The sequence below is a fragment of the Muntiacus reevesi genome, chromosome 1 (assembly GCF_963930625.1).
Source record: "Muntiacus reevesi chromosome 1, mMunRee1.1, whole genome shotgun sequence".
Lineage (NCBI taxonomy): Eukaryota > Metazoa > Chordata > Mammalia > Artiodactyla > Cervidae > Muntiacus > Muntiacus reevesi.
The window spans coordinates 230,303,729-230,330,583 of NC_089249.1; the positions used below are offsets into that span (position 1 = coordinate 230,303,729).

Genomic DNA, 26,855 nt, shown 5'->3' on the forward strand with positions numbered 1-26,855 from the left:
TGGAATACAGTTAATATTTATGTTGTGGTATTTTAAATGACAACTCTAATGCGATCTACATTCTCTTCAATGTTTTATCTTTGTTTTACTCAACAAAGAAACATTGGTAAGAATTATAGTTATAATCCTAACTGATGATTTTGTTGGAACAGTGCTAGTTACACAACCACAAATACTGCTCCCTTCAGTCAATAAAAGCCAAAGGGAATCAAATCTAACCTGCAAGTTTTCAGTTCCAGTAGTCTGAAAAAATTTTAAGATTAGCAAGCCTTTTTAATAATTATTCTTTTCATAAGTGCTCTTGGTAAACCTTTAACATCATATCACCTAACTTTATTGTCTGCAATTTTATGCTTTACAAATACTTGTGATTCTCAAAGAGGGAAGTGTAATAACTTCCGAACAGAAACAATAGTTGCGTTTTTCTTTCTCGTTGCAATAATAAGATTGGGCTCCAGGCGCCGCTGTTCACCAATTAGGGAACGGGAAGCTTCAAGCTACAGAATCCCTCCCTCCCCCCTACCTCTACCTCACAAAGCTGAGTGAGGTGGAAACTCACAGATCCTGATGCTGAAAACGTAAAAGTACTTCTCTTCGCTCTCTAATATATTTTTGGATGTAGTCGGCCAGGGAATTCGTAGATACATAAGCTGATTCAGAACCAAAAGGCTCAAGAAACCGCGGAATATCGGCTCAGCCATGGCGAATCGGCAACTGCTTCTGGATCGCAGGGGGCTGGTCCTACTGTATATTTTCCTGGGGACGCTGCGGGAGTCGGGGGCCGGGCAAATCCGATACTTGGTGCCGGAAGAGACAGAAAAAGGCTTCTTCGTGGGCAATATTTCCAAGGACCTGGGTCTGGAGCCCAGGGAACTGGCGGAGCGCGGAGTCCGCATTGTCTCCAGAGGAAAGACGCAGCTTTTCGCTCTAAATCCGCGAAGTGGCAGCTTGATCACCGCGGGTAGGATAGACCGGGAGGAGCTATGTGAGGCGGTTTCCTCCTGTTTTTTAAACATGGAGATACTTGTGGAAGACACCCTGAAGATTTACGGAGTGGAGGTGGAAATAATGGATATTAATGATAACGCCCCCAGCTTCCGGGAGGAGGAAGTAGAGATAAAAGTCAGTGAGCACGCAACTCCAGGATCGCGATTTCCTCTTCCTAACGCTAGGGATCCAGACGTGGGAATGAACTCCCTCCAGCGCTACCAGCTCAATCCTAACAGCTACTTTTCCTTGCAAGGGCGAGGCAAAACGGAAGGGGCCAAGAATCCTGAGCTAGTGCTGGAGGGGAGCCTGGACCGGGAAAAACAGGCTGCTCATCACCTCCTCCTCACAGCCTTAGATGGAGGAGATCCCATCCGCCAGGGCACTGTTCCCATTCGTGTGGTGGTTCTTGATATAAATGACCATATCCCAAAGTTTACACATTCTGTATATGAAGTGAGTGTTGCTGAGAACCTCAGCTCTGGAACTCGGGTGCTCACGGTAAACGCAACTGATCCAGATGAAGGAATCAATGGGGAAGTGGTGTATTCATTTCTAAATATGGAAAGCAAAGCTTCTGAGATATTCCAGTTGGATTCCCGATCTGGAGAAGTCTTAATACAGGGTTCTCTGGATTTTGAGAAATATAGATTTTATGAGATGGAAATTCAAGCCCAAGATGGTGGAGGTCTCTCTACCACTGCTAAAATGTTGGTCACAGTCGTGGATGTGAATGATAATGCTCCAGAAATAACTATCACATCTTCTACTAATTCAGTGCTGGAAAACTCTCCTCCTGGTACAGTGATTGCTCTTCTAAATGTGCAAGATCAAGACTCCGGAGAAAATGGTCAAGTCTCCTGTTTCATTCCAAATAACCTGCCTTTTGAACTAGAAAAGACTTACGGAAATTATTACAAGTTGATAACAAACAGAGCGTTGGACAGGGAGCAGGTTCAGAGCTATGATATAACACTGACAGCGACAGATCAGGGAAGTCCACCCTTGTCTACAGAAACTCATATTTTACTGAATGTAGCAGATGACAATGATAACCCACCCGTTTTTACTCACTCCTCTTATTCTGCCTACATTCTGGAAAACAACCCCAGAGGGGCCTCCTTCTTCTCGGTGACTGCACTTGACCAGGACAGCAAAGAGAATGCCCAGGTCACTTATTCTCTGGCAGAGGATACCCTCCAGGGAGCACCTCTATCCTCCTATGTCTCCATAAACTCAGACACCGGCGTTCTGTACGCCCTGTGTTCCTTCGACTATGAACAGTTCCATGAACTGCAGTTGTGGGTGACAGCGCATGACAGTGGGAACCCACCACTCAGCAGCAATGTATCACTGAGCATATTCGTGCTGGACCAGAATGACAACGCACCCGAAATCTTATACCCTGCCCTCCCCACGGATGGTTCCACTGGTGTGGAGCTGGCACCCCGCTCAGCAGAGCCTGGCTACCTGGCCACCAAGGTGGTGGCAGTGGACAGAGACTCGGGACAGAACGCCTGGCTGTCCTACCGCCTGCTCAAGGCCAGCGAGCCAGGACTCTTCTCGGTGGGGCTGCACACGGGCGAGGTGCGCACAGCGCGGGCCCTGCTGGACAGAGACGCGCTCAAGCAGAGCCTGGTGGTGGCGGTCCAGGACCACGGGCAGCCCCCTCTCTCAGCCACCGTCACGCTCACGGTGGCTGTGGCTGACAGCATCCCCGATGTCCTGGCTGATTTAGGCAGTCTGGAGTCTCCAGTCAGCCCCGAAGACTCAGGCCTCACCCTGTATCTGGTGGTGGCGGTGGCCGCGGTCTCCTGCGTCTTCCTCGCCTTTGTCATCGTGCTACTGACGCTCAGATTGCGGCGCTGGCACCTGTCGCGTCTGCTCCAGGCTTCGGGCAGCGGGTTGGCTGGCGTGCCGGCGTCTCAGTTTGTGGGCGTGGACGGGGTGCGGGCTTTCCTGCAGACCTATTCGCACGAGGTCTCGCTCACCGCGGACTCGCGGGGGAGTCACGTGATCTTCCCGCAGCCGAACTACGCGGACACGCTCATCAGTCAGGAGAGCTGTGGGAAAAGCGAGCCTCTTTTGATAACTGAAGATTCAGCTACAAGTTTAGGCAAATGTGATCCTACTGGTAATCAGGTGAGATTTATTTCCTGCCTTCCTATTGTTGATGTCTGTGCATAGGTCTTTTTAAATGACTTTTTTCTTTTCCTGAGCCTGTTGTATAAACTGTTTGGGAGGGGGCGTATGTTCTTTTATAAAGCAAAAGCATGTGAAATTTTGTGCTTTACCTCATCAAGTTATCATTAGTTTTCAGAAAGGTTTTGTGAAAGTTTTTTTTTTTTTTTTCTTTTGGTCCTGGCAGGTTCTTTTGTTTCTTTGTTTTAATTTCAGAGGTCCAGTTGTGTTATCATGGCTTGCTTGGTTTTAAGTTGAATTTTAGTAATATTTTTCTATCATCAGTATTTGGCTATCAATGTAAACTGGTTGTTTTCAAGTTAATGATTCATAAACATTTTTATTTATTTCATTTCAGCTTTGTATTGCCTCCACGGATGTATAATTATATTCTACAATTAATTGTTTTACTTCTAATATTCAAGTTGATTCAACAGCATACTCACTCTAGCTCTTTTTCTTCATCTATAATACATATACACACATACTCACACATATACACTTTTGCACACATCAGCTTTTTTTTCTGAGCACAAAACAATTCTCTTTTGACTTTTGGTGACTAGCAATATGTTTAGCTTCTGTTGATTATTTCAACCTGATCTCATTTCTTTGCCTCATTAAAATAAGACATACTGACTCCCTTTTAAATATGAGGCTCTCTTGGGAGAGAAAATGTAGAACATATTTTCCCCCTTAAGTTCTAGACATCTTTTCTATTTATACAGTGAAATCATTAGATTGTTCTGAAGAAGTAGTTGAATTGTAGACCTGGTGTTATTTCCTTTTATTCTTTTACTTGAACTTTAGTGTCTGTGTATTGTTGAGGAATTTTTTTAATGTAGTAAATTCTCCTATAGAAATAGCTTTTAATTTTGATCCAGTGCTTCTCAAAAAGTTATTTTCAAATTGGCTAAACATGTTTACATTTTTTAGATTTATTCATATGGAATATTTTGTGAATATAAGAGATGGAGTGGGTATTCAGACTTCATGAGATTGATTTAGCTGGTATTCCTCTGGATATTTTTGTTTGTTTTCAGTATGCTTAGGAGTCTTGGACTCATCTTTATTTCCTTTGCAAACTCACTTTAAAGCATTTTATTGAAGTATGGTTGATTTACAATGTTAATTTGTGCTGCATAGAAAAATTGATTCCATTCTATGGAATATATATACACACACACATATGGGCTTCCCTCATAGTTCAGTTGATAAAGAATCCACCTGCAATGCAGAAGACCCCAGTTAGATTCCTGGGTCAGGATGATCCTCTGGAGAAGGATAGGCTACCCACTCCAGTATTCTTGGACTTCCCTTGTGGCTCAGCTGGTAGAATCTGCCTGCAGTGTGGGAGACCTGGATTCAACCCCTGGGTTGGGAAGATCCCCTGGAGAAGGGAAAGACTACCTACTCCAGTATTCTGGCCTAGAGAATTCCATGGACTGTATACTACATGGGGTCTCAAAGAGTCGGACACAACTGAGCGACTTTCACTTTCACTATATACATATGCTTTTTTCTCATTATGGTTTATCACAGGATGTTGAATATAGTTCCTTGTTCTATAAAGTAGGGCTTGTTGTTTATCCATCCATCCTTATAATAGTTTCATCTGCTAATCCCAAACTCCCAATCCTTCCCTCCTCCACCCCTTCTCCCCCTTGGCAATGACAAGTCTATTCTCTTTGTGTGTAAACTCATTTTTAAAACTGAAGTATAGTTGACTTACCACATTGTGTTAGTTTCATATAAACTCATTTTTATATTAAATACTAGTACACTCAGTCCTTGGGGCTTCCATGATGGTTCAGACGGTAAAGAATTTGCCTGCAATGAAAGAGACCTGGGTTTGATCCCTGAGTGGGCAAGATCCTCTGGAGAATGGAATGGCTACCCACTCCAGTATTCTTGCCTGGAGAATTCCATGGACAGAGGACCCTGGCGGGCTACAGTCCATGGGGACACAAAGAGCCAGACACAATTGAATGATTAATACTTTCACTTTTTTTCGTAATCAGTTCTTACATTCAGAACCACCTTGTTATTGAACCTAATAGTTACCTAATAATGTGTTATCTGAAGCAATGTCTAGGAAAGTTAAGGGAGGAAAGGAAACTTTTCTAGGGTATTGATCTCAGGAATCATCTCCATAGTCAACAATTGAGCTCAACACTCTCACAGCACTTCTAGATATTTGGTCCAGATTACTTGCATATTCACCTTTCCTTTTAAGATATCCCTTCTCATTTCAGAACTGACCTTACTATAATTAACTATAAATTGAGTATCTAATGTTTGAGCAAAAAGAATTTCAGCTGTAAGGAAAGGGAAGTCCTGCAACAGATGCCTAAATTTGTCTTGAAGTCAAGAAAAATGTTGAGTGTTTTGAGCATCATCAGGATAGAATTTATGCTATGAGATTCCAAACTGAGGGAAAAGATTTAAGGCATTTTACTTGAATGGAAACTAGTTGAATAAAAAGAATATGAGGCTTTTGCTGGGAGAGGGAGGTTGTTCCATATTTTTAAAAAACATAATCTGAACTAGTTAGGAGTTGGCAACCAAGATCTTAGAGAACAAAATGGAAAGGCTGGTTTTGACACTTGAGATTAAGAAGGTTATTTTGATTAGAGGTAGATTAAGTTCTGTTGAGATGCAACATAAGGTACAGTTAAATAAAAGAATAAAAATAAAACCCTCACATTTCATGTCATTAAATTCCTATAGTAGCCTACTAGGGTACACTTTTATATTATCTTTATGATGAAAGTGTAAAATGCTTCATAATTTTTTTCATAAATCTCTTTGATAAGTAACAAGGAAGACTTTATGGTATTGGCTATTCTTACCCTGAGTAATGCCCTATACAGCTCTGATCTCTCCTTTTCTGATGAAAGGAGGAAACTCATATGCATACCAGAATGAAGATAATACTGGGTATCATTCCACAGGTGTCAAATTTTCCCCCAAATCACTTGGTGGGGCTGTTTTTCCACCTGGTCTTTGTTCTAAGTCTGGAGGAAGACTGCCTTTGTTCTTCCAATATGTGCATTTCCTCTAATTAGAAAAAGACAAACTTTCCTCATTGTTGGGTTAATGGCTCTTCTATAGGCCCTCATCTCTACGGAACCCTCTTTGGTAATAAACACTGGAAAATAGACCCATTTGAAACTCCTAAACTGCCTCATTCACCATACATTAGTTCAACGTATCTGCTGGAATACTGAATCCCATTATTTACAAGGCTTCGGACTGCAGTTTGCTAAATAGACTCCGAGCGCCGCTGTTGGCCAATGCGCTGCAAGAACTAGCTTTCCGCGTCTACCCGGTGATTTCTTGCGCAGTCACAGAAGCAAGTCCGAAGGAAGAGTAGCCCGTTCTCAGGCTCGCTACTCCGCAAATCTGATTCTACAATACCGATTGGGTTTTCTTCAAACTGGGAGCGTTGAGTTTTCTATGTGATCGGTGTGAATATTTTAAACGCAGTTTGCAAACCATCTCTTCACGTCGGAGTTTGCAGCATCGCAGAGAAGAATGGGAAATAGAGTGAAGCAGAGAAGCAGTACCCGGCGGCGGCAAGTACTCTTTCCTTTCTTGCTGCCTTTGTTCTGCGGGGCGCTTTCCGAACAGATCCGCTATTCTATTCCAGAAGAAATGACCAGAGGCTCCGTGGTGGGGAATCTGACCGAGGACCTGGGGCTGCATGTACAGGATTTATTGACCCGCAACCTCAGAGTTAGTTCTGAGAAACTATACTTTTCTGTAAACACGAAGAATGGGAACTTAATTGTGAGTGACAGAATAGATCGGGAGTCACTCTGTCCCCAAAACCCTTTGTGTGTTGTACCCTTGGAAATTGTAGCAGAGAATCCTCTAAATGTTTTTCACATAAACGTGGTAATAGAAGATATAAATGACAATCCACCTCACTTCCCCCAAAATGACATCGTTTTACAAATCAACGAGTTAGCAATTACAGGAACTCGGTTTGGTCTGGAATCAGCTATTGATGCAGATGTAGGGCCTAACTCTCTCCAGAGTTACCAACTGAGCTATAGTGAGCATTTCTCTCTGATGGTTGAGGATAAGACTGAAGGCAAGAATGCCCCAGAATTAGTGCTGGAGAAGCCCCTGGACAGGGAGCAACAGAGTTCCCACCTCCTGGTCTTGACAGCAGTGGACGGGGGTGATCCCCTCCAAACTGGCACCACTCAAATCAGGGTCGAGGTCACTGATGCCAATGATAACCCCCCAGTGTTCAGTGAGGATATGTACAAAGTTAGCCTGCGTGAGAACTCACCCCCAGGCACTTTTGTTCTAAAGGTGAAGGCCACTGACCAGGATGAGGGCATCAATGCAGAGATCACCTACTCCTTCAAAACACTGCGAGGTATTGGAAACATGTTTGTGCTGGATCATCAAAGTGGAGAAATTAAATCCAACGATCCTATAGACTTTGAAATTAGTAGCAGTTATACCATAAGCATAGAAGCCAAGGACGGTGGAGGGATGGCCAGTGAGTGTAAAGTTATACTGGACATTTTAGATGAGAACGACAATGCCCCAGAGGTGGTATTCACTTCTGTCTCTAGTTCCATAACCGAGGATGCCAAACCCGGAACCGTGATTGCTCTGTTCAAAACACATGATAAAGATTTGGGAGAAAATGGGGAGGTCACATGTCTCATAAAAGAAAAAGTTCCTTTTCGAATTGAATTTTCCGCCAATAATTACTACAAGCTTGTGACAGATGGGGCCCTGGACCGGGAGCAGTCCCCGGAGTACAATGTCACCATCGCAGCCACAGTCAGGGGCAAGCCGCCCCTCTCCTTCAGCAGAAGCGTCACTCTACGAATCACCGATGTCAACGACAACGCTCCGGTTTTCCACCAGGCCTCCTATGTGGTCCACGTGGCAGAGAACAATCCACCCGGCGCCTCCATCGCCCAAGTCAGCGCCTCCGATCCCGACCTGGGACCAAATGGTCACGTCTCCTACTCCATCGTGGCCAGCGACCTGGAGCCGCGCGCGCTGTCGTCCTACGTGTCCGTGAACCCGCAGAGCGGCGTGGTGTTCGCGCAGCGCGCCTTCGACCACGAGCAGCTGCGCGCCTTCGAGCTGACGCTGCAGGCCCGCGACCACGGCTCGCCCGCACTCAGCGCCAACGTGAGCCTGCGCGTGCTGGTGGGCGACCGCAACGACAACGCGCCCAGGGTGCTGTACCCGGCGCTGGGGCCCGACGGCTCGGCGCTCTTCGACACGGTGCCCCGCGCCGCGCAGCCCGGCTACCTGGTCACCAAGGTGGTGGCGGTGGACGCAGACTCTGGACACAACGCCTGGCTGTCCTACCACGTGCTGCAGGCCAGCGAGCCCGGACTGTTCAGCGTGGGGCTGCGCACGGGCGAGGTGCGCACGGCGCGGGCCTTGGGCGACAGGGACGCGGCCCGCCAGCGCCTGCTGGTCGCTGTGCGCGATGGGGGACAGCCGCCCCTCTCGGCCACCGCCACGCTGCTCCTGGTTTTCGCCGACAGCCTGCAGGAGGCGCTGCCGGACCTCAGTGACCGGCCGGCGCCCTCTGACCCCCAGGCTGAGCTGCAGTTTTACCTGGTGGTGGCCTTGGCCTTGATCTCGGTTCTCTTCCTCCTGGCAGTGATTCTGGCCGTCGTCCTGCGCTTTCGAGGCTCCTCTGGGCTTGCCACCTGGGGCTGTTTTCAATCTGATCTCTGTTCTAAGACTGGACCTGTGGTTCTCCCCAACTACAGTGAGGGGACTTTGCCTTATTCCTACAGTCTGTGCGTTGGGAATTCTCAGAAACCAAGGTTCGACTTTCTCACCTTGACGCCAGAAGTGGTGTCCCCACAAGATCTTTCTAATGAAGCTTTTTTGGTAGTAAGTGTCACTGAGGAGAATAACAAGTTAAGCTGTCACTCTGTTGCTTCTATTCAAGTGAGTTTAATGAATGCCTTTCATCTGCAGATGGGTTTGGATTATTTTTAAACCAATATTTAACAAAGAAAAAATCTTAAACAGATTATATCCACTATCACTTCATTTTTGTTTGCCCACTCTGTCTTTTCTGTTTCTTTCTGGGTAGGTCAGCAACTCTTATTATTAACCCTGAAGTATTTAAAATATTTTGACAATTTCATCTGAGTTTTCTATTCTATTATCCCCACACAAAATCTCTCTTACTGTGAGATGTGGATAGTATAATGCTGCTGCCATTCACATATTTTTAATGGAAGCATAATTTTTTTCCTGTGGGTATTTCTCTTTTTTAGAACATCAATATCTTAGCATATAAGGCTTTTCTTTACTCTTTTAACTACAAAGTGTTAACTACAAAGTGTGAGGGAAATGCATACAAACTTTAAAATTAAGGACATAATAATGACTACCTAATATTTAGGTACATTTCCTAGGGATTCTTTGAGTACCACTGAACAGATAAATTTTATGTCCTACCTTTTCTCAGAGCTATCTGTTGATTTCAATGCAGTGTTAAAGATGTTATTTATGGTATACCTGCCAAATATGCTTATCCTCATAATATAAATATTTACATATGTGAAAGCACAATAGTGAGATTTTTTTCCCCTATATTTTGGTGGGCTTCCAAATATATTACCAGTAAGTGTCAGTAACTGGAATTTGGCGTTTCCCAGAAAAAGGTGAGTTTATAATATTTTGGTTTCTAATCTTCCTACACATTCTCTTTTTTAACTGAAGTATAGTTGATTTACAGTGTTGTGTTAGTTTCTTATGCACTGCAGTCATTCATATATACATATTCTTTTTCAAATTCTTTTCCATTGTGGTTTTTCACAGGATACTGATCCTAAACATTCTTTTGAAATATATTAGTAGAGTCCTACCCATGTCCCCAGCAAATGCTAGTTGGAGTGCTTTCTTTTTTTATTTTATTGTGATTGTGCCCCTCCTACCATCTCATTGCAGCTTCTCCTTTGACTTTGGATGTGGGGTATCTTTTTTGGTGGGTTCTACATCTTTCTATCCATGGTTGCTTAGCAATTCGTTGTGATTTTTGGTGCTCTTGAAGAAGTAGGTGAGCACATGTCTTTCTACTCTGCCATCTTGAACCAGTGTCTCTGGAATGCTTCTATTTTGTTCTATAAATGTGTGTCTTCTTCACTTGATTTCCTGTCAAGTGTGATTCTGATAATGTGTGCAATCACGTTTCTTATTTTTAGGTTGCCATATTATTGTAAAAATTTGATTTTTAAATGCTAAATGTCAACAACCTGTTAAAGTAGTTCTTCCATTTAGTAAAATTTAAGAATCTACCGAAAATTTTTGCCCCAGGTTTTAGTTGAGTGAGAATTTTAAAATTATTGTTATATAATTTCTCAAAACATGAACCGCCTTAGGAGACTCCCATAATAGGTATGTATGTGTGTTGGGGGTGATACCAAAGGTGGTGTACTAAAATTACATGGTTAAATTTATTGTGTATAGAAACTTCATGTAAAAGCTCATCAGCAAAATCAGAATATACATACAGGTACAGAAAAGAATCTCAGGAAGGTGGCTGTTTATGAGAAGTTTAGGGGAATAAAAAGTTCACTGAAATTCCAAATAAGATGAATACAGTAGTTTTAGTTGGGTCCACTTTCATCCCTGTTTGAAGAACAGTAGGTGGAGCTATTTAAGGTCTAGAAACCAAAATGGTTTCCCGGACTTTAAGACTGTGCAGTAATTGGTTAGGACTCTGAGCGCCGCTGTTCACCAACCGGGAGAGAAGAGCAGAGCGCTCCTGCCAGCCGTGCACGCGCGTGAAGCACAAGCACAGAGAAAAATTAACCATCTCTCGGACTCTGAGGAAACTGAGCAGAGGAGCTCGGGTCCCCAAAGTGTGGGCTTTAAGGACGAGTGAGCTGATCCGGACTTCGCTGATCAAGGGAAGAACTGGAAGTAGTACTCAAGGAAAGTGACAATGATTCCTGCGCGAATGCACGGGGACTGCAAAAAGCTAGTCTTGCTGGGAGTTCTCCTGGGGGTTCTGTGGGAAACTGGAGGCACACAAATCTATTATTCAGTTCCCGAGGAGCTGGAGAAAGGCTCTAGGGTGGGGAACATCGCCAAGGATCTGGGGTTGGAGCCTCAGGAACTGGAGGAGCACGGAGTCCGCATCGTCTCCAGAGGTAGGGCACAACTTTTCGCTCTGAACCCGCGGAGCGGCAGCTTGGTCACTGCGGGCAGGATAGACCGGGAGGAGCTCTGTATGGGGGCCGTCAAGTGTCAACTAAATCTGGAGATTCTGATGGAGGATCAAGTGAAAATATACGGGGTAGTGGTAGAAGTGAGGGACATTAATGATAACGCCCCATATTTTCAGGAAGGTGAATTAGAAATAAAAATGAGTGAAAACGCAGCTAAAGGGATGAGGTTCCCCCTTCCCCACGCTTGGGATCCGGATATAGGGAAGAATTCACTCCAGAGCTACGATCTCAGCAGTGATACTCACTTCTCCCTTGACGTGCAAAGCGGAGCAGATGGTAATAAGTACCCGGAATTGGTGCTGGAGCGCGCCCTGGACCGCGAGGAAAAAGCCGTTCACCACCTGGTTCTCACGGCCTCCGATGGTGGCGATCCAGTCCGTACTAGCACTGCGAGCATCCGTGTGATGGTCCTTGATGCGAACGACAACGCACCAGCGTTTGCTCAATCCGAGTACCGTGTGAGCGTTCCGGAGAATGTGGCCGTGGGCACTAAACTGCTTCTGGTAAATGCCACCGACCCTGATGAAGGATCCAATGCGGAAGTGATGTATTCCTTCCGGTATGTGGACAACAAAGCGGCCCAACTTTTCGAGCTAGATTGTAATTTAGGGACGATTTCAACAATAGGGGAGTTGAACTACGAGGAATCAGGATTCTACGAGATGGAAGTGCAAGCAACGGATAACGCAGGATATTCTGCGCGAGCCAAAGTCCTGATCACAGTTTTGGACGTGAATGACAACGCCCCTGAAGTAGTAGTCACCTCTCTCTCCAGCTCCATTCCGGAAAACTCTCCCAGAGGGACGTTAATTGCCCTTTTAAATGTAAATGATCAAGACTCTGGGGAAAATGGACGAGTAACCTGTTTCGTCCAAAGGAATCTGCCCTTTAAATTAGAAAAGTCTTATGGAAATTATTATAGTTTAATGACAGACACACTCCTAGACCGAGAACTGGTTCCTAGCTACAACATCACCGTGATGGCCACTGACCGAGGAAGCCCGCCCCTGTCCACGGAAACTCACATCACCCTGAACGTGGCAGACATCAACGACAATGCGCCTGCCTTCTCTCAAGCCTCCTACTCGGCATATATACTAGAAAACAACCCCAGAGGAGCTTCCATCATCTCTGTGACCGCCTATGACCCCGACTATGGAGAGAATGCCCAGGTCACTTACTCCTTGGTGGAGGATACCCTCCAGGGAGCTCCCCTGTCCTCCTACGTCTCCATAAACTCAGACACTGGTGTCCTGTATGCGCTCCGCTCCTTCGACTATGAACAATTCCGAGACTTAGAGCTACAAGTGATGGCACATGATAGCGGGGACCTTCCACTCAGCAGCAACGTTTCTCTGAGCCTGTTCGTGCTGGACCAGAATGACAACTCGCCAGAGATCCTCTTCCCCGTCGTACCTACCGATGGCTCCACAGGCGTGGAGCTAGCACCCCGCTCCTCAGAGCCCGGCTACCTGGTCACCAAGGTGGTGGCAGTGGACAGAGACTCGGGACAGAACGCCTGGCTGTCCTACCGCCTGCTCAAGGCCAGCGAGCCAGGGCTCTTCTCGGTGGGGCTGCACACGGGCGAGGTGCGCACAGCGCGGGCGCTGCTGGACAGAGACGCGATCAAGCAGAGCCTGGTGGTGGCCGTCCAGGATCAGGGGCAGCCCCCTCTCTCTGCCACCGTCACGCTCACGGTGGCTGTGGCTGACAGTATCCCCGATGTCCTGGCTGATCTAGGCAGCCTAGAATCTCCAACCAGCTCCGACGACTCAGGCCTCACACTCTACCTGGTGGTGGCGGTGGCCGCGGTCTCCTGCGTCTTCCTCGCCTTTGTCATCGTGCTACTGGCGCTCAGACTGCGGCATTGGCACACGTCGCGTCTGCTCCAGGCTTCGGGCAGCGGGTTGGCTGGCGTGCCGGCGTCTCAGTTTGTGGGCGTGGACGGGGTGCGGGCTTTCCTGCAGACCTATTCGCACGAGGTCTCGCTCACCGCGGACTCGCGGGGGAGTCACGTGATCTTCCCGCAGCCGAACTATGCGGACACGCTCATCAGCCAGGAGAGCTGTGGGAAAAGCGAGCCTCTCTTGCTCTCAGGCGATTCCGTGTTTTCTAAAGATAATCGTGCATTAATTCAGGTGAGTGCATATCAAGTATTCTCTTAGCTTTGAGCAAGATACCTCTTATTATGGGTGATTAATATTTATTCGGAATCTATTAAACAGACCCCAAGAAATTTATATGAACATTGCGGACACCGATGACAACCCGGCGGTCTGCCTTCAGGTCTTCCCTCACGCCTTCCCTCACACCTTATTTATAATAATTTAAAATATATATTTGTATATTTATATATTAAATTTTATATCTACTTTATAAAGTACTTTTTAATACTCTATAATTTTTCTAATTTAATTTACCAACTGTACCAATCCTTATGAGTTACCAACTCTTCCTGGTTTTCATTGCTGTTTTAATTTTTCATCGGCCATGCAACAGTTTTATGTTGAACATCCAATGGCAATTTATCTGTTAAGAACACAGATTCTTCTAGAGGGGATAAATCTCATTCAATGAAAAGTCTATAAATGATATTTTATGTAAAGTTTTATAAACAGAGCGACTTCTAGCTACACATGAAGTTTTTTTTAACAATTTCATAAATTTCATTTAGTTTCTTTTAAAGCGCAGTGATTCTGGTCATTAGAGATGTATACATTATACTTTCTCAGTATCCTAAGTCATTTCATGGTTTCAAATTATTCACAAAATCTCAAATATCATGAGTTTATTCATATGCATTTAAAACTTTCTCACTGAAATATACACAGTGTAAGTATTGTATGGGGAAAAACTGAACAGATTATTTTTTTAATCCCTATTATAAATTTCAGGACTACAAGTCTGTATGTGTTTCCAGGTTAGATATTTCTTTGGCCCATTTTATCTACATGAACGATCTTAATGATGTTTCTGTGAAATATTCAGAGTTGACAAATTGTGTTTTGAGCACATTTTTGATATCATCATACATTTATAGTAATTCTCTCTTCATGTGTAAAATTTCCCATAATTCTCAGATACATGGAAAATTTTCTTGAAAATGTACAAATTCTGTTTCCTTATATCCTTATGCTTATTGTAGAATGTCAAACAGATATCAAATGCTATAATATATTATTCTTGGGAAAGCATTGCTGGAACCTATGAGAAGCCTGGTTTCTTTTGGTGAATTCTTATAAAGGAGTAGGAAATTATAGCATCCTAATTATTTTCTCCTGACTTGTTGCCTTTCTCTTTTCAAAAATACAGTAGTTAATTAAAACCTAGACTTATAAAAGAGATTGAAAACCATTTGGGGAATGAAAGATAATCAAATTGCCCTAAAATGAGACAGTTGCTGCTACTGAAGTTTACATGTCACTTTATGGTTCTTAACCAAGACAATAAAAGGAAATATAAAATGGGTCTACCTGTCAAATTTTTTTAATGAAGTTTTTGTGCTTATTGAAAATAGCACTTTGTACTGACATTAAGTTCCAGATGGAATTTTTAAAAATAATTTTTAAAAGTATTTATTTACTTATTTATTTGGCTGTGCCAGGTCTTTTTGTGGCACACAGAACCTTCAATTTTCTTTGCAGCATGTGGGATCTTTAGTTGCAGCATGCAGGATCTTTTGGTGGTGTCGTGGCATAGGAACTCTTAATTGCGTCATGTGGGATCTAGTTCCCTGACCAGGATTGGAACCTGAGCCCCCTGCATTGAGTGCACATAGTCCCAGCAACTGCACCACAGGGAAGCCCCCCAAATGGAATTTAGTACATAGACCTTTCTAAAGATCAGGGAAAACAGAGGGAAGCATAACTTCTATTGTTTTGTGAAAGTTATTAAAATGTTTATAGCGTGGCCAGTTTCATGTGTCCGTTGATTCAATGAAAGATGTAATATGCAATAGAAATTATTTGGAAAGCTAAACTAGTATGGTCCAATTATGTTTATTTCTATTCACATAACCTCATTTAGGGACAAACCATTAAGAGCTAGGGCAATGATTAGTGATGAACCTTAAACTGTATCTCAAGTATCAGTGATCTCAATTATGGTTCCAGTATAAGCTAAATCAGTTTCATTAAATACTTATTGAGTGAATGAATGGACAAATTTATGTGCTGTGAATATTACCTAATATCGGTATTCTAAGATGTGATAGAGAAACAGCAGTTGTGTAATGAAGTAACTCCTGTGTGATCTTTAACATTATTTAATTGCTTTCAGGTTCAGCAAAATAAGAATTGTAATGTAATCTGAAAGACTGTGGTGAAGACTAGTGATAACATATAATATAAACTATCTAGTTCATAATATGTACTTAATTAACAGGAAATGCCCCCCTTTCTTTAAAACATTGTCAATAGAAAAAGAAGATGTGCTTTCATTATCACAACACTTAATGTTTTGTTGGGAAAAGTAATAACTTGTGTGCATCTCCAGATAATACAATGGGATGACCCGTGAGTGGAGGTAAAACTTTTCTAAGAAGTTTATGAAAGCTGCTGTAAAAATCTTTTTTTTTTTTTTAAATATTATTTTATTAGTTGGAGGCCAATCACTTCACAACATTTCAGTGGGTTTTGTCATACATTGACATGAATCAGCCATATAGTTACACGTATTCCCCATCCCGATCCCCCCTGCTGTAAAAATCTTAAGCGCTTAGGCACATTCTTGATTGAGAAGACCTTGTTTAAAGTTGTAAAAGATAGAGGGAGGATTGTTTTTGATGAGACAATTTTATGAGTGTTAAGTTTTCTCTGTCTGAACCATGGTTTTACTTAAACGAGGATCTTATCTAAGGACCAATTTACTCCAGTAGAATTGCCAGGATGATTTAAGTGGAAAATGGATCACTGAAATCTGAGAGCTGGAGTTATTTGGTTTTGGCCACCTGAGAATTTAAGTTAATAGCTGCACAAAATATCAATCTTAGCTTTAGGTTATTTGTTGATAATTTAGGATTGATAGATAATTGGGATATTTATTGATTGGCTTTTTAGAGTAATTGGGCAGTAGGTTTGGATGTTTATGTTTCTTGTTTCAGTAATGAAATTATGTAAACAACTTTTATCTTCCTCTGTGTCATATGGAAAGTGGATATGCATTCACTTAATCTTTTAAGTTAATCAAAGTGTTCAACTACCACTTAAAAGTTGTAGTTCCACTATTTTATAGCACCTAAAATTGGACTGTAATCTGTCAGCAGACATTCTTCCTTGACTTCCATTCTATAAGAGATATTATCTTCCTTGAAGCAGCAGTGGCCTAGGATCCTTGCTGAGTCTGTACAACTTACTGAGACTACTCAACTCATAGATTATTTTAAATGGCATTAAAAGACTAATGATAAATGAGTAGATTGTAATACAGTTTTCTCAGTTACATTTAACAGAATATAACTGTGATCATAAATTGATTAGTTTTGGTGAAAAATCTGCTTTTTCCTCATGCAAGATATCAAGTTCAAAAAGGTAAATGCCTTTATGTTAAATATGTGCCACTCTTCATATATCAATTATATATCCCAACAAAGCTATTTTTAAAAAATTTTAAGCAGTCACATAATTGTGAAAGGATGTTGATCAAACTAATGACTGTATATTTTAGGAAAGAGATTTTACACTCTAATATTACACTTAGAGTTTTTACACTCATTTTTAGGAAACCGTACCTAATGAAAATTTATCAATAATAGAGCATAGTCTTCAGGATACATTTAAAATCACAGATAGGAAAAAATGGCCAATGGCAAAGATAACTGAAAAAAATCTTTGAGAGAGGACAAGATTTCTGGATACCAAATTGGAAGATCTCTGGCTCAAGAAAATGTGATGAAATTGCCATCAGATGGACCATAGGGCAGGTAAAATAATTTATCTATATGTGGAAAAAATCAGTATTTCCACAATTTCTCCGAGAGAAGCCATGAAAAGACGTTTAATAATCATTGAGAACAAGTGTAATTTCTTATTTCATCTTTAGTTCTCTGAAAAATTTCACACAGTAGTTTGTACACCTTCTAAATAATAAAAGGCTTGAATTCAGTGATTAGAGAGTAGTATCCTGGGAGAAAATCACAATGCAAAACCCATTTTACTTGTGCTTTCCTTCTACATCAAACTCCTAAAAAGAGCCAACTCTCTGATCTATCTATATAAAGCTAAGGAATTGGAGATTAATTAAATTTTCAAAATAGATGCCACAATCCATAAGATTTCTATATTGTGAAACTTCCTAAAAGCTTTCTATATGTTTACAACTGAAGATCCAGCCAGTAGTTCATCCTGAGACTGTGTATATGAAAAAAGTAAAGTCTTTTCCCCCACCAAAAAATAGAGGAAAAACACTAAAAATAAATAAAAAGACTCAACCTAATAATGTTTTTAAATGACAAGAAGAAATAAAAAGAAGTCATCACTATGACTGCATATGCTGGAGTCATTGAGAATATAAATCTCCAAGAATATTTAATTGCCCAAGTAAGACTGTGCTACTGCCTTTCAGCTCGCAGATTCCAGTGAGAAACAGTTTTTTCTCTTTGCTCTCAACTGTTCAGAACCTCGGCCTCTGATTTCTTCAGTTTGCAGTTCTAGAGCAGAGACCCAGAATACTGCTATCAGCCCACGTGGAAACAGATAAACAGGAGATCCCATTATGTTTCCTCTGGGTGGCTTTCCTAATCAGACCTTGCAAAACCTCTGGGGCTGGTTGTCCAGAATTAATGGGCTCAGAAGTTGCAGGTTAATGTGGAAAAAGAATACCTCACTTGAAGTGAAGAAAGTGGGGATGGACCTGGAGCCGATATGCCCACACACTACATTTTGTATCATACATTATAAATGGTAGTTGAAAATTCTTTTAATGTTTTTCACATTAATATATTGAAAATATAAATGATAATACTCCCCAGTTCAGCAGGAATGCTGTTGAGTTAAATATGTTAGTTGACTCAGCCTGGAGCAAGATTTGCAATAGTACCTGCAAAAGACCCTAATGTTGAAAGCAATTCTCTTGCAAAATTATCACCCTAGCAGCAACTGTGTATTTGTCTTCGAAGTGAGAGACCAACAGTGGAAACAAATAGACTGAACTTGTTAAAGTCACTAGCCTGAGAAAAGCAGAGGTTGAATCACTTAGTCTTGACAGCATTAGATAGCAAGGAGCACCAGAAGCAGAGCTGCCCAGATCCCAACACTGGTGGTCAACACCAACTACAACCTCCCAACCTCCGATTTCAGCCAGAATGTATACAGAGTCAGCCTTTAAGAAGACATGCCCCTGGGCATCTCTGTGCTGAGACTGAGGGTTGCTGACCTGGACAAGGGCATCAAAGTAGAGATCAGGAATGCCTGTGGAGCCCAGGATACCCATATCCAGTTTGGCCTTCATCATGGTAGAGGAAAAATGAAAACTTCAAGTAAATTGGAATATGACGAGATTAAAGAGTATTCCATGGTTTGAAAGGAAGGAATGAGGGTGTGTGTGTGAGGGCAGGGAGGGTGGATTGATTTCCCAGCATCATTGAAATAAAAGTTCTAGATGATGACAACAAAGTACTGGAGATTTTTTTTGCCATACCTGGTGGCTTGTGGGATCTTAGTTCTCCAATCAGGCATTGAACCCTCGACCTCATCAGTGAAAGCTCAGCATCCTAACCACTGGACCACCAGGGAATTCCCCCAGAGATAGTTTTTATTTCTATTTTTGTAATTCATGAAGATTCTGCCCCTCAAATAGTAACTGCTCTGTTTTAAAACACAGAATCCAGATTCAGGAGAAAACAGGGAGGTCACGTGTCTGGAACAAGAAAATGCACTTTTAGAATTGAATCTTCCACCAGTAATCGCTACAAGCTTGTCATGGATGGAGCCCTAGAGTGGGAGCAAACCCTGGAGTACAATGTCACCATCACAGCTGCTGACCAAAGTAAGCCACCACTCTCCTCCAGAAGAAGCATCTGGCAGCACAGCAGCTAGCGGTGTCAACAATGTGCCAGTTTTCCCTCAGGCCTTGTACATGGTCCACATGGATGCAAACAGCCCTCCTGGCACCCCCATTGCCCAAGTCTGCATCTCACACCCCAATCTGGGACCCAATGGCCGTATCTCCTACTCCACTGTGACAGATTCAAATAATTCAGGCAAATTTGAGCTAATGCAGAATATCAAATCGAGACTGTTCCTTGTGACCTGGTAATTATACAAATGGATCCAAATAATGGTAGCATACCATTTTACCAAACTTGCAGATTATAAACAATTCAAGAATTATATGATAACATTTGCAAGTAAAACTCCCCGTTATATTAATACTGCAAGTTTTTTGGAAGTTTGTGGTCTGAAATAGAACAACCACAACCACACACATGAAAATAGTTACCTTTGGAAAGTGAAAATAGGTAAAATGGGTAATATGGAAGCTCTGAAAAAAGTGAAAGGAGGATTACTGGTAAGTAAGCAGAAAGAGAATATTAGGAGGAAGATGCATTGGAGTGTGTCTGATTTTTAGTCACAGTAGGGTTCCTTGTTGGTGTGGATTCTGTTGTCCAAGATATGTTCATTTTATTATAAATTCTGCTTAGCTATTGGTTTCTAAAAGGAATTCAACAAATCAGATAATTTGGCATCTTCAAACTGGATTCTGATGCTTACCTGAAAAATTTGCTAAAGCTTGAAAACCAAGAAAAGGCAAACATTTCAACAATATGTGTCACTTTATATACTGGATTTACCTTATTTAACATTGTTCTGGCAGTATGTTAGAGAAGGCAGCGACTATTCCTGGTGAACAGAGGGCACATATTTGATACCTACTAACTCTTCTATTTACCTTATTTAAAGTTGATTTTTGCATATGTGGTATGAGGCAGTGATTCAGTGAGGTAGGGGTCAAGGTTCTTTTTTCCCATACTGATGCCCAGTTTTTCCAGCATCATTTGTCAAAAAGACTTCCCTTTTCCTATTGAATTGCTTTGGCACCCCTGTTGAAAATCATTTGATCGATATATGTGGGTCTGTTTCTAGTTTCTCCATCATATGTCATTGATCTGCCTATGCCTTTGCCAGTACCACTCTGGCTTGATTATTCTAGCTTTATAAGTCTTGACGTCAGGTAAGTAAGTCTCCCAGGTTTTTTCTCCTTTTTCAGTGCCATTTTGACTATTCTTAGCCCTTTGCCTGTCCACATAAATTAAAATTGTCTTGTCATTTTCCATAGAGGAAAAGCCTTCAGGGGATTGATTGCCTTGAATCTATAAATCTACTGGTGGAGGGGTTATCTTAACAATGTTGAGACTTGAAATCCAGGTGGATACTATATAGCTCATATTTCTGTTTATTTAGGTCTTAAGTTCTATCAACAATGTTTTAGGTCTTGTATATCTTTATTTATACACATTTGATGGTTTGGGATATTATTGTACAATGTATTTCTTGTTTCATTTTCTGATTGTTTGTTGCTCGTTTATAGAAAAACTTGATTTTGTATATTGCACATGCTTCTGAAAAGCAAGAGGTGTGAGATGCTCTATTCTCTTATCGTGTGAGAATATAATGTAAGAGAATATAGTCTGAGCTTAAACCACCTCTACGTAAGTTCACCCTTCCCCTTTTCTGCAGGAACAGGTTGGAAGAGTCCACCCCAAACTAGAGAAAACACTAGTGTCTGCCCTTAGTCTAGTAGTGGATTGATCATTCATTCTTTTCTGTAACAAATGTTTATTAACCACCTACTATATGCAAGGCACTGTCCTAGGTGTCAAGGATGCAGCAGTAAACAAGGCCATTATGATTTCTGCATTAATGGGCCCCCATTCAAAGATACAAACTTTTACAAGTCTGATATATGCCACCTAGGAGAAAAGCAGGGTGCTAAGAGAGCTTGTAATAGAGAAGCCTATTCTGGTTTGTAGTGTCAGTAAATCTTCTATCAGGAAATAATTCTTAGCATGCTGTCTGAAGGATGCATATAAATTAGCTAGGTAACAAGGAGATTAAAGAAGAAATTGTTGGCCAGAGGGAATAGTAAAGGACTTAAAAAAAGAAAAAAGGTAAGCAATTAAAAAGGGCTACGGAGGCTAGAAATGAAAAATAAGTGAGATACTTTTAAAGTAATCTTGTACTTAGGAGCTGTTGAAAGATTTTATAAAAGGCAGAGACAAGCTATGATTTCAGTTTTTAAAAGATTACTCTGATTGCTGTGTGGTGAATTGATTTATGAGGGTTATAAATGGAAGTAGGGAGAGCAGATGACAGACTGTTCCTGGTAAGAAATGATGCTGGACTGCATTCAAGAGAAGGTTGTAGATATAAATTGGGTAGATTGGAGATGTATTTAGGAAACATATTCAACAAGACAATAATGGAGTGGGTGGGATGTAAACTCCTGAAGGGCAAGGGACTGGTTTGTTTATTGTTATAGTCTTAACTGAACTAATCTTGTCACCTGACACATGATAGATTCTCAATGAAATACTGTTGACTGAGTACAAAGGATGAAAAGGAGGACATGAGAGTCATTTCCAGGTTTCTGAATTAAGGAACTGGATGCACAAAGTACCATTTAGTGATATGTGGAAGACTCAGAGAAATCGAGAGTTGAGTTGTAAGCATGTTAAGTTTAAGAGTCTGAGAAACATCCAAGTGCAGATATTGAGTGTGGTTGGACATATGGTCACCATTTTAAAAATGACTTTACTATTAAGATATAAAAAGTTGTACTTATTTAATATATACAACTTGGTGAGCTTAGAGATAAGTATATTCTAGTGAAACCATCACCACAACCAATGCCACAAATTTCTATCACCTCCAAAAATTTCCTACCCACTCCAGTATTCTTGCCTGGAGAATTCCATGGACAGAGGAACCTGGCGGGCTACATCCATTGGGTCTCAAAGAGTCAGACACTACTGAGCGACTAACACTTTCTCTTTATTTTCTGTGTATATGTATGATAAAAACATAACAAAGTGATTATGTGTTCTTAAAATCTTTTATGAAAGGTTTCCACTTGCTGTAGGAAATAATACCCAATGTATGACTGCGTGCTATTGCATGAGCTGACTCCTGCTTACCTCTTGAACTTTTTCAAGGCACTCTTCCCCTCATGCTCTATACTATGTTCTTTTTCCAGTTCGGTGCAGGAATGATGCATTTTTTGTTTTCTTTGCCTGAAACACATTTTTTCCCCATTATTCCTCTCTTCACTAACTGCTATGCAGAAATCTTACTGTTTTTTTTTTTGTGTGTGTGAGAACCAATGCTGTTTTTTTTTTAATTAAACTTTTGATTTTGAACTGGGGTAAAACTGATTAACAATGTTATGATAGTTTCAGGTGGACAGCAAAGGGACTCAGCCATACATATACATGTATCCGTTCTCCCCAGACTCCCTTCCCATCCAGGCTTCCACATACCATTGAGCGGAGTTCCATGTGCTCTACCTGTTTTATTATTTTGATTTTTGAACACATGTAAATGTGTTTCCTATCATAAAATAAAATTACTAAGATTGAGGTAGATTGCAGATTTAACAAGGACTTGAAAAGATGTCCCTGAGATATTTTTAACTGGGAAAAGCAAGTTGCAGAACAGTGTATGTATTGTAAAATGATCCCTGTGGTGGAAACAAAAAGCACGCACATTCACTTATACAGAAAAATGCTTGAAATTAAACATAATCAGATATTCACAGTAGTAAACTGTTGGGGATGAATCTGGAGGTAAGGTGAGGGTGATGAGGGGAGTCTGATGTTTTATTTTCTTAAATCTCCTTTTAAATCAAAGTATTATTTATATACAGTGAAATGCAAGGATCTTATTTTCGAGTTTTGGCACATGTATACACCCATATAATCTACCCACATGAAAACGTGGGAAATTTCTATAACCTCAAGGGCAAAAGAAGTTCTATGACCATTAATAATGTTGATTTCTGGGAATTCTCTAGCAGTCCAGAGGTTAGGGCCCCAGACTTCCACTTCAAGGGGTGAGGATTCGATCCCTGGCTGAGGAATTAAGATCCCACGGCAAAGTCCAAAAAATTACTGTTGGTCTCAACTTGATGCTTAATCACTGTTATTTCACATAAGGAATATTTATTTAGAGCAGGGATCCTCAAGCCCGGTGCTGTGAACTGGTAGTGGTCTGTGGCCTGTTAGGAACTGGATTGCAGAGTAAGAGGTGAGCTGCCGACAATCAAGTAAAGCTTCATCTGCCACTCACATTACTTCCTGAACCATCTTATTTCAACTGCTGACCACTGAAGGGCCATTGCCAACCATTGGTCAGGACAATAACTCGCTTTTTGCACTTGCCACAGGATCTCCCTCCAAGGGGAACACATTAAATGTTCCCCTTTAATGTGTTAAACACACATTTACACACAGGGTCATTTAATGACTCTGGGACTGACAATTAAGTCCCCGGTGGTTTGGGTTTGCATATGCCACGGGGTATGTGAGGAATAGAATAAGAAAGGAACCTATAGATTTCATCTGTCTTCTATCTGGCCCCACCTCAGACTACCAAGGTAATTAATCAGAGACACTTCCTGGAGAAAAGCACTGCTGTATTAACCTGTGGTCTTGTCATTCCTCCTTCTTCAGTACTCAGCACAGCTGGGGATGCTGAGAGAGGACAGGCCAAGACCAAAAACTCAGGCAGGGCTGGTATTATCTCAGTGTTGTTACTGCTTGTATTTTGCTCAAAGGTCATGATATTTTCTGTACTGTGACTGTTAAACATCTTACATTTTATCCCTAGGCCGAGCAGAGGGAGTCTGTTCACAGGCTGGGCAACAGCGGTGGCCTCACTGTGAAATGTGTCTGATTGCTGGGTGTGCAGGGAGATGCCTCTGTTGATGTACAGTAGCAAGTAGAAGTACTGGCTAAACATACATGCCTTCCATAATACTAGACGTGCAGTAACTCTCCTGTCTGAGGAGACCCACCAGTGAGACGAGTGGTCCTTCAAAACAGGATGGCTCTGGACATGCTAAGAGCAGCACCAGGTGGGGCCTGTGCTCTCATTCAAACTCAGTGTTGTGTGTATGCCCGCTGACTCCCACAGTGTTTCCTCTGTATGAAAGCTTTAGACCAGGACAACACTGCCATAGATTCCTTCTCCATCGACCTGGTGAGCACTTGGCTCTAGAATTTGCCCCTGTCTTGGTGAATTGACTATTTTTGGCATACTAGGAATCTCACTCTTGATAGTCTTTAGCTGCAGTATTGCGTTTGTGGTATGTGGTTGCAGTGTACCTCTGCATACCTGACCCCAGGGATATCCTGGAAGAGAGGGTGGACCAAGATTTGTAAGGGTCATGCCGAGTACGTAGGGGCGGAGTGTATGATCAGGGCACCCAGAACGGCTGTTTTCTTGCTCAGTCCATCTGCTGTTTTACCAGTCCCGACATCGCTTACCCCCTACTCACGTGTATCCACTCGTCTTAATCATGGGGTTTAATCAGTAGCTAAGTGCTTGCCCCCCGCTCCAGCGGCTGGTTTCCCTGGTAACTGATAAACCAACCCGACGTCATTTCCCCCCTATAAATGGTAACCTCCATTTTCCGTGAGTAGCGAAGTTGTTCGGAGGAGGCAATGGCACCTCACCCTGGTACTCTTGCCTGGAAAATCCCATGGACGGAGGAGCCTGGTAGGCTGCAGTCCATCGGGTCGCTAAGAGTCGGACTCGACTGAGCGACTTAGCAGCAGCAGCAAAGTTGTTGCCAAGTCCTGCCTGCTGTGTGCTGTTCACAGTGGGGTGTTGTTCCACGACCTTCTGACTTATAAGATTCCCTGTTCGACAAATTATTGATGTCTCCGTCAAGGTCTCTGGACTTTCTTCACTTTCGCAGCTGGGCAACTACAGAGCTAATAGGCCTGCAGGCTGCAGTTAACACAGTGAAGGTAAACTTAATTCGTTTCTTAAGTATCCTTTCAGCGTTTCTTTATACAAATATGGGTGAATTATGGACACATGTTTTTATTTCCCCACTTTTCTTACAAAAGAGATAACATGCTATACGCTGTTTATATCTTGCTTTCTTCACTCCTCAATGTATCCTTGAAAAATATTTTCATATTAATACATAAAGTTATTTTTTTTTTAAACAGCTGCTTAGTGTTCTGTTGTGCTGTTAAATCAGTCTCCTGGTTAATAAATTGATACATGGGTTGTTCCAGTCTTCAAATATTACAAACAGCTGAGTTGAATAGCCTTGTACCTACATTATTTTGTATGTATGCAGTAAACTTGTGGGATAACTTTTCAGAAGTGGAATTGCTGCATCAAAGGAAAAAAAATAGGCTTGTAATTTTGATAGGTACCTTCACAGCAAGTTTTTGTTAACTTTTTATTTAGAAATAATTTCAAATTTACCAAAGGGTTGCAAGAATTATACAAAGAATTGTATACGATTTACCTACTTACTGGTTTTAAATGTTTATTTGTTTGGCTTTGTTGTAGGATGTGGTCTTTGTTGTAGGGTGTAGGAGCTTTAATCTTCGTTGGGGTGTGCGGGATCTCTAGCTGTGGCATGCAGGATCTAGTTCCCTGACCAGGGATAGAACTTGGGCTCCCTGCATTGGTAGTGTGGAGTCTTAGCCCTGGACCATTAGGGAAGCCCCTACCTACTTGTTAATATTTTGTCTTTTGCTACATTTCCTTTATCATTTCTCTCTTTATCATTCATATGTGTGTGTACACATGTGTGTATACCTATTTATGTCTGTACATGTTACTATTTTTATGAATCATTTGAGAATAACTTGTAGATATGTCTCATTTCTGAGCACTTCATTATGTATTTTCTAACAAGGACATTCTTTAGATAATTGAATATCAATAATGAAAATCAGAACGTTTTAACATTGATACAATATGATTGTCTGTACGTTGTATATTCAGATTTTACCCATACTTTACTGTAATTTTTTCAAGTCCAGGCTCAGCTCACACATTGCATTTAGTTGTCATGTCTCTTTAGTTTACTTTAATCTGAAACAGTTCTTCAGACTTGCTTTGTCTTGTGCTGATATTTTCAAAAAACTCTAAGCCATGGATTCATAGAATGCCCTTAATTTTGGTTTGTTTTATGCTTCCTTGTGATTATATCTAAAGTAGGCCTTTTTGGGTAGTGTATTAGTTACCCATTGCTGTGTAACAAATTAGCTCAAGACTTAAAGACTTAACAAACATTTATTATCTTAAACATTTTGTGACCAGGAGTCTGAATTTGGTTTAAGTCCTCAGAGGTTGCTGGAATGAGGGCCTCAGCTTCTTGCTGGCTGTTAGCTAGAGTCCTGCCTTAGTTTCTTGTCATGTGGACCTTTTGTGTGTGCTTGTGTGCATATGTGCTCAGTTGTGTCCGACTCTTTGCGACCCC

At 41.8% G+C, this 26,855-nt stretch overlaps 1 protein-coding gene across 19 annotated transcripts in view; it reads left to right on the plus strand.

The window, feature by feature from the left end:
- LOC136156218 (protocadherin gamma-C3) overlaps positions 1–26,855 on the plus strand; it is a 165,522-nt gene that overhangs the window by 71,658 nt on the left and 67,009 nt on the right. The window contains exon 2 of one of the 19 annotated variants that reach the window (XM_065918764.1): positions 447–704. The exons of 14 other annotated variants lie outside the window; for them this stretch is intronic. In XM_065918764.1, the coding sequence (XP_065774836.1) occupies positions 447–479 (33 nt within the window). In that variant the 3' untranslated portion in view covers positions 480–704. Of the gene's footprint in view, positions 1–446; positions 3,130–6,340; positions 9,118–9,137; positions 13,550–26,855 lie in introns of those variants that run through there. 4 more of the 19 variants (XM_065918745.1, XM_065918758.1, XM_065918760.1 and 1 more) reach the window with 4 other exon arrangements.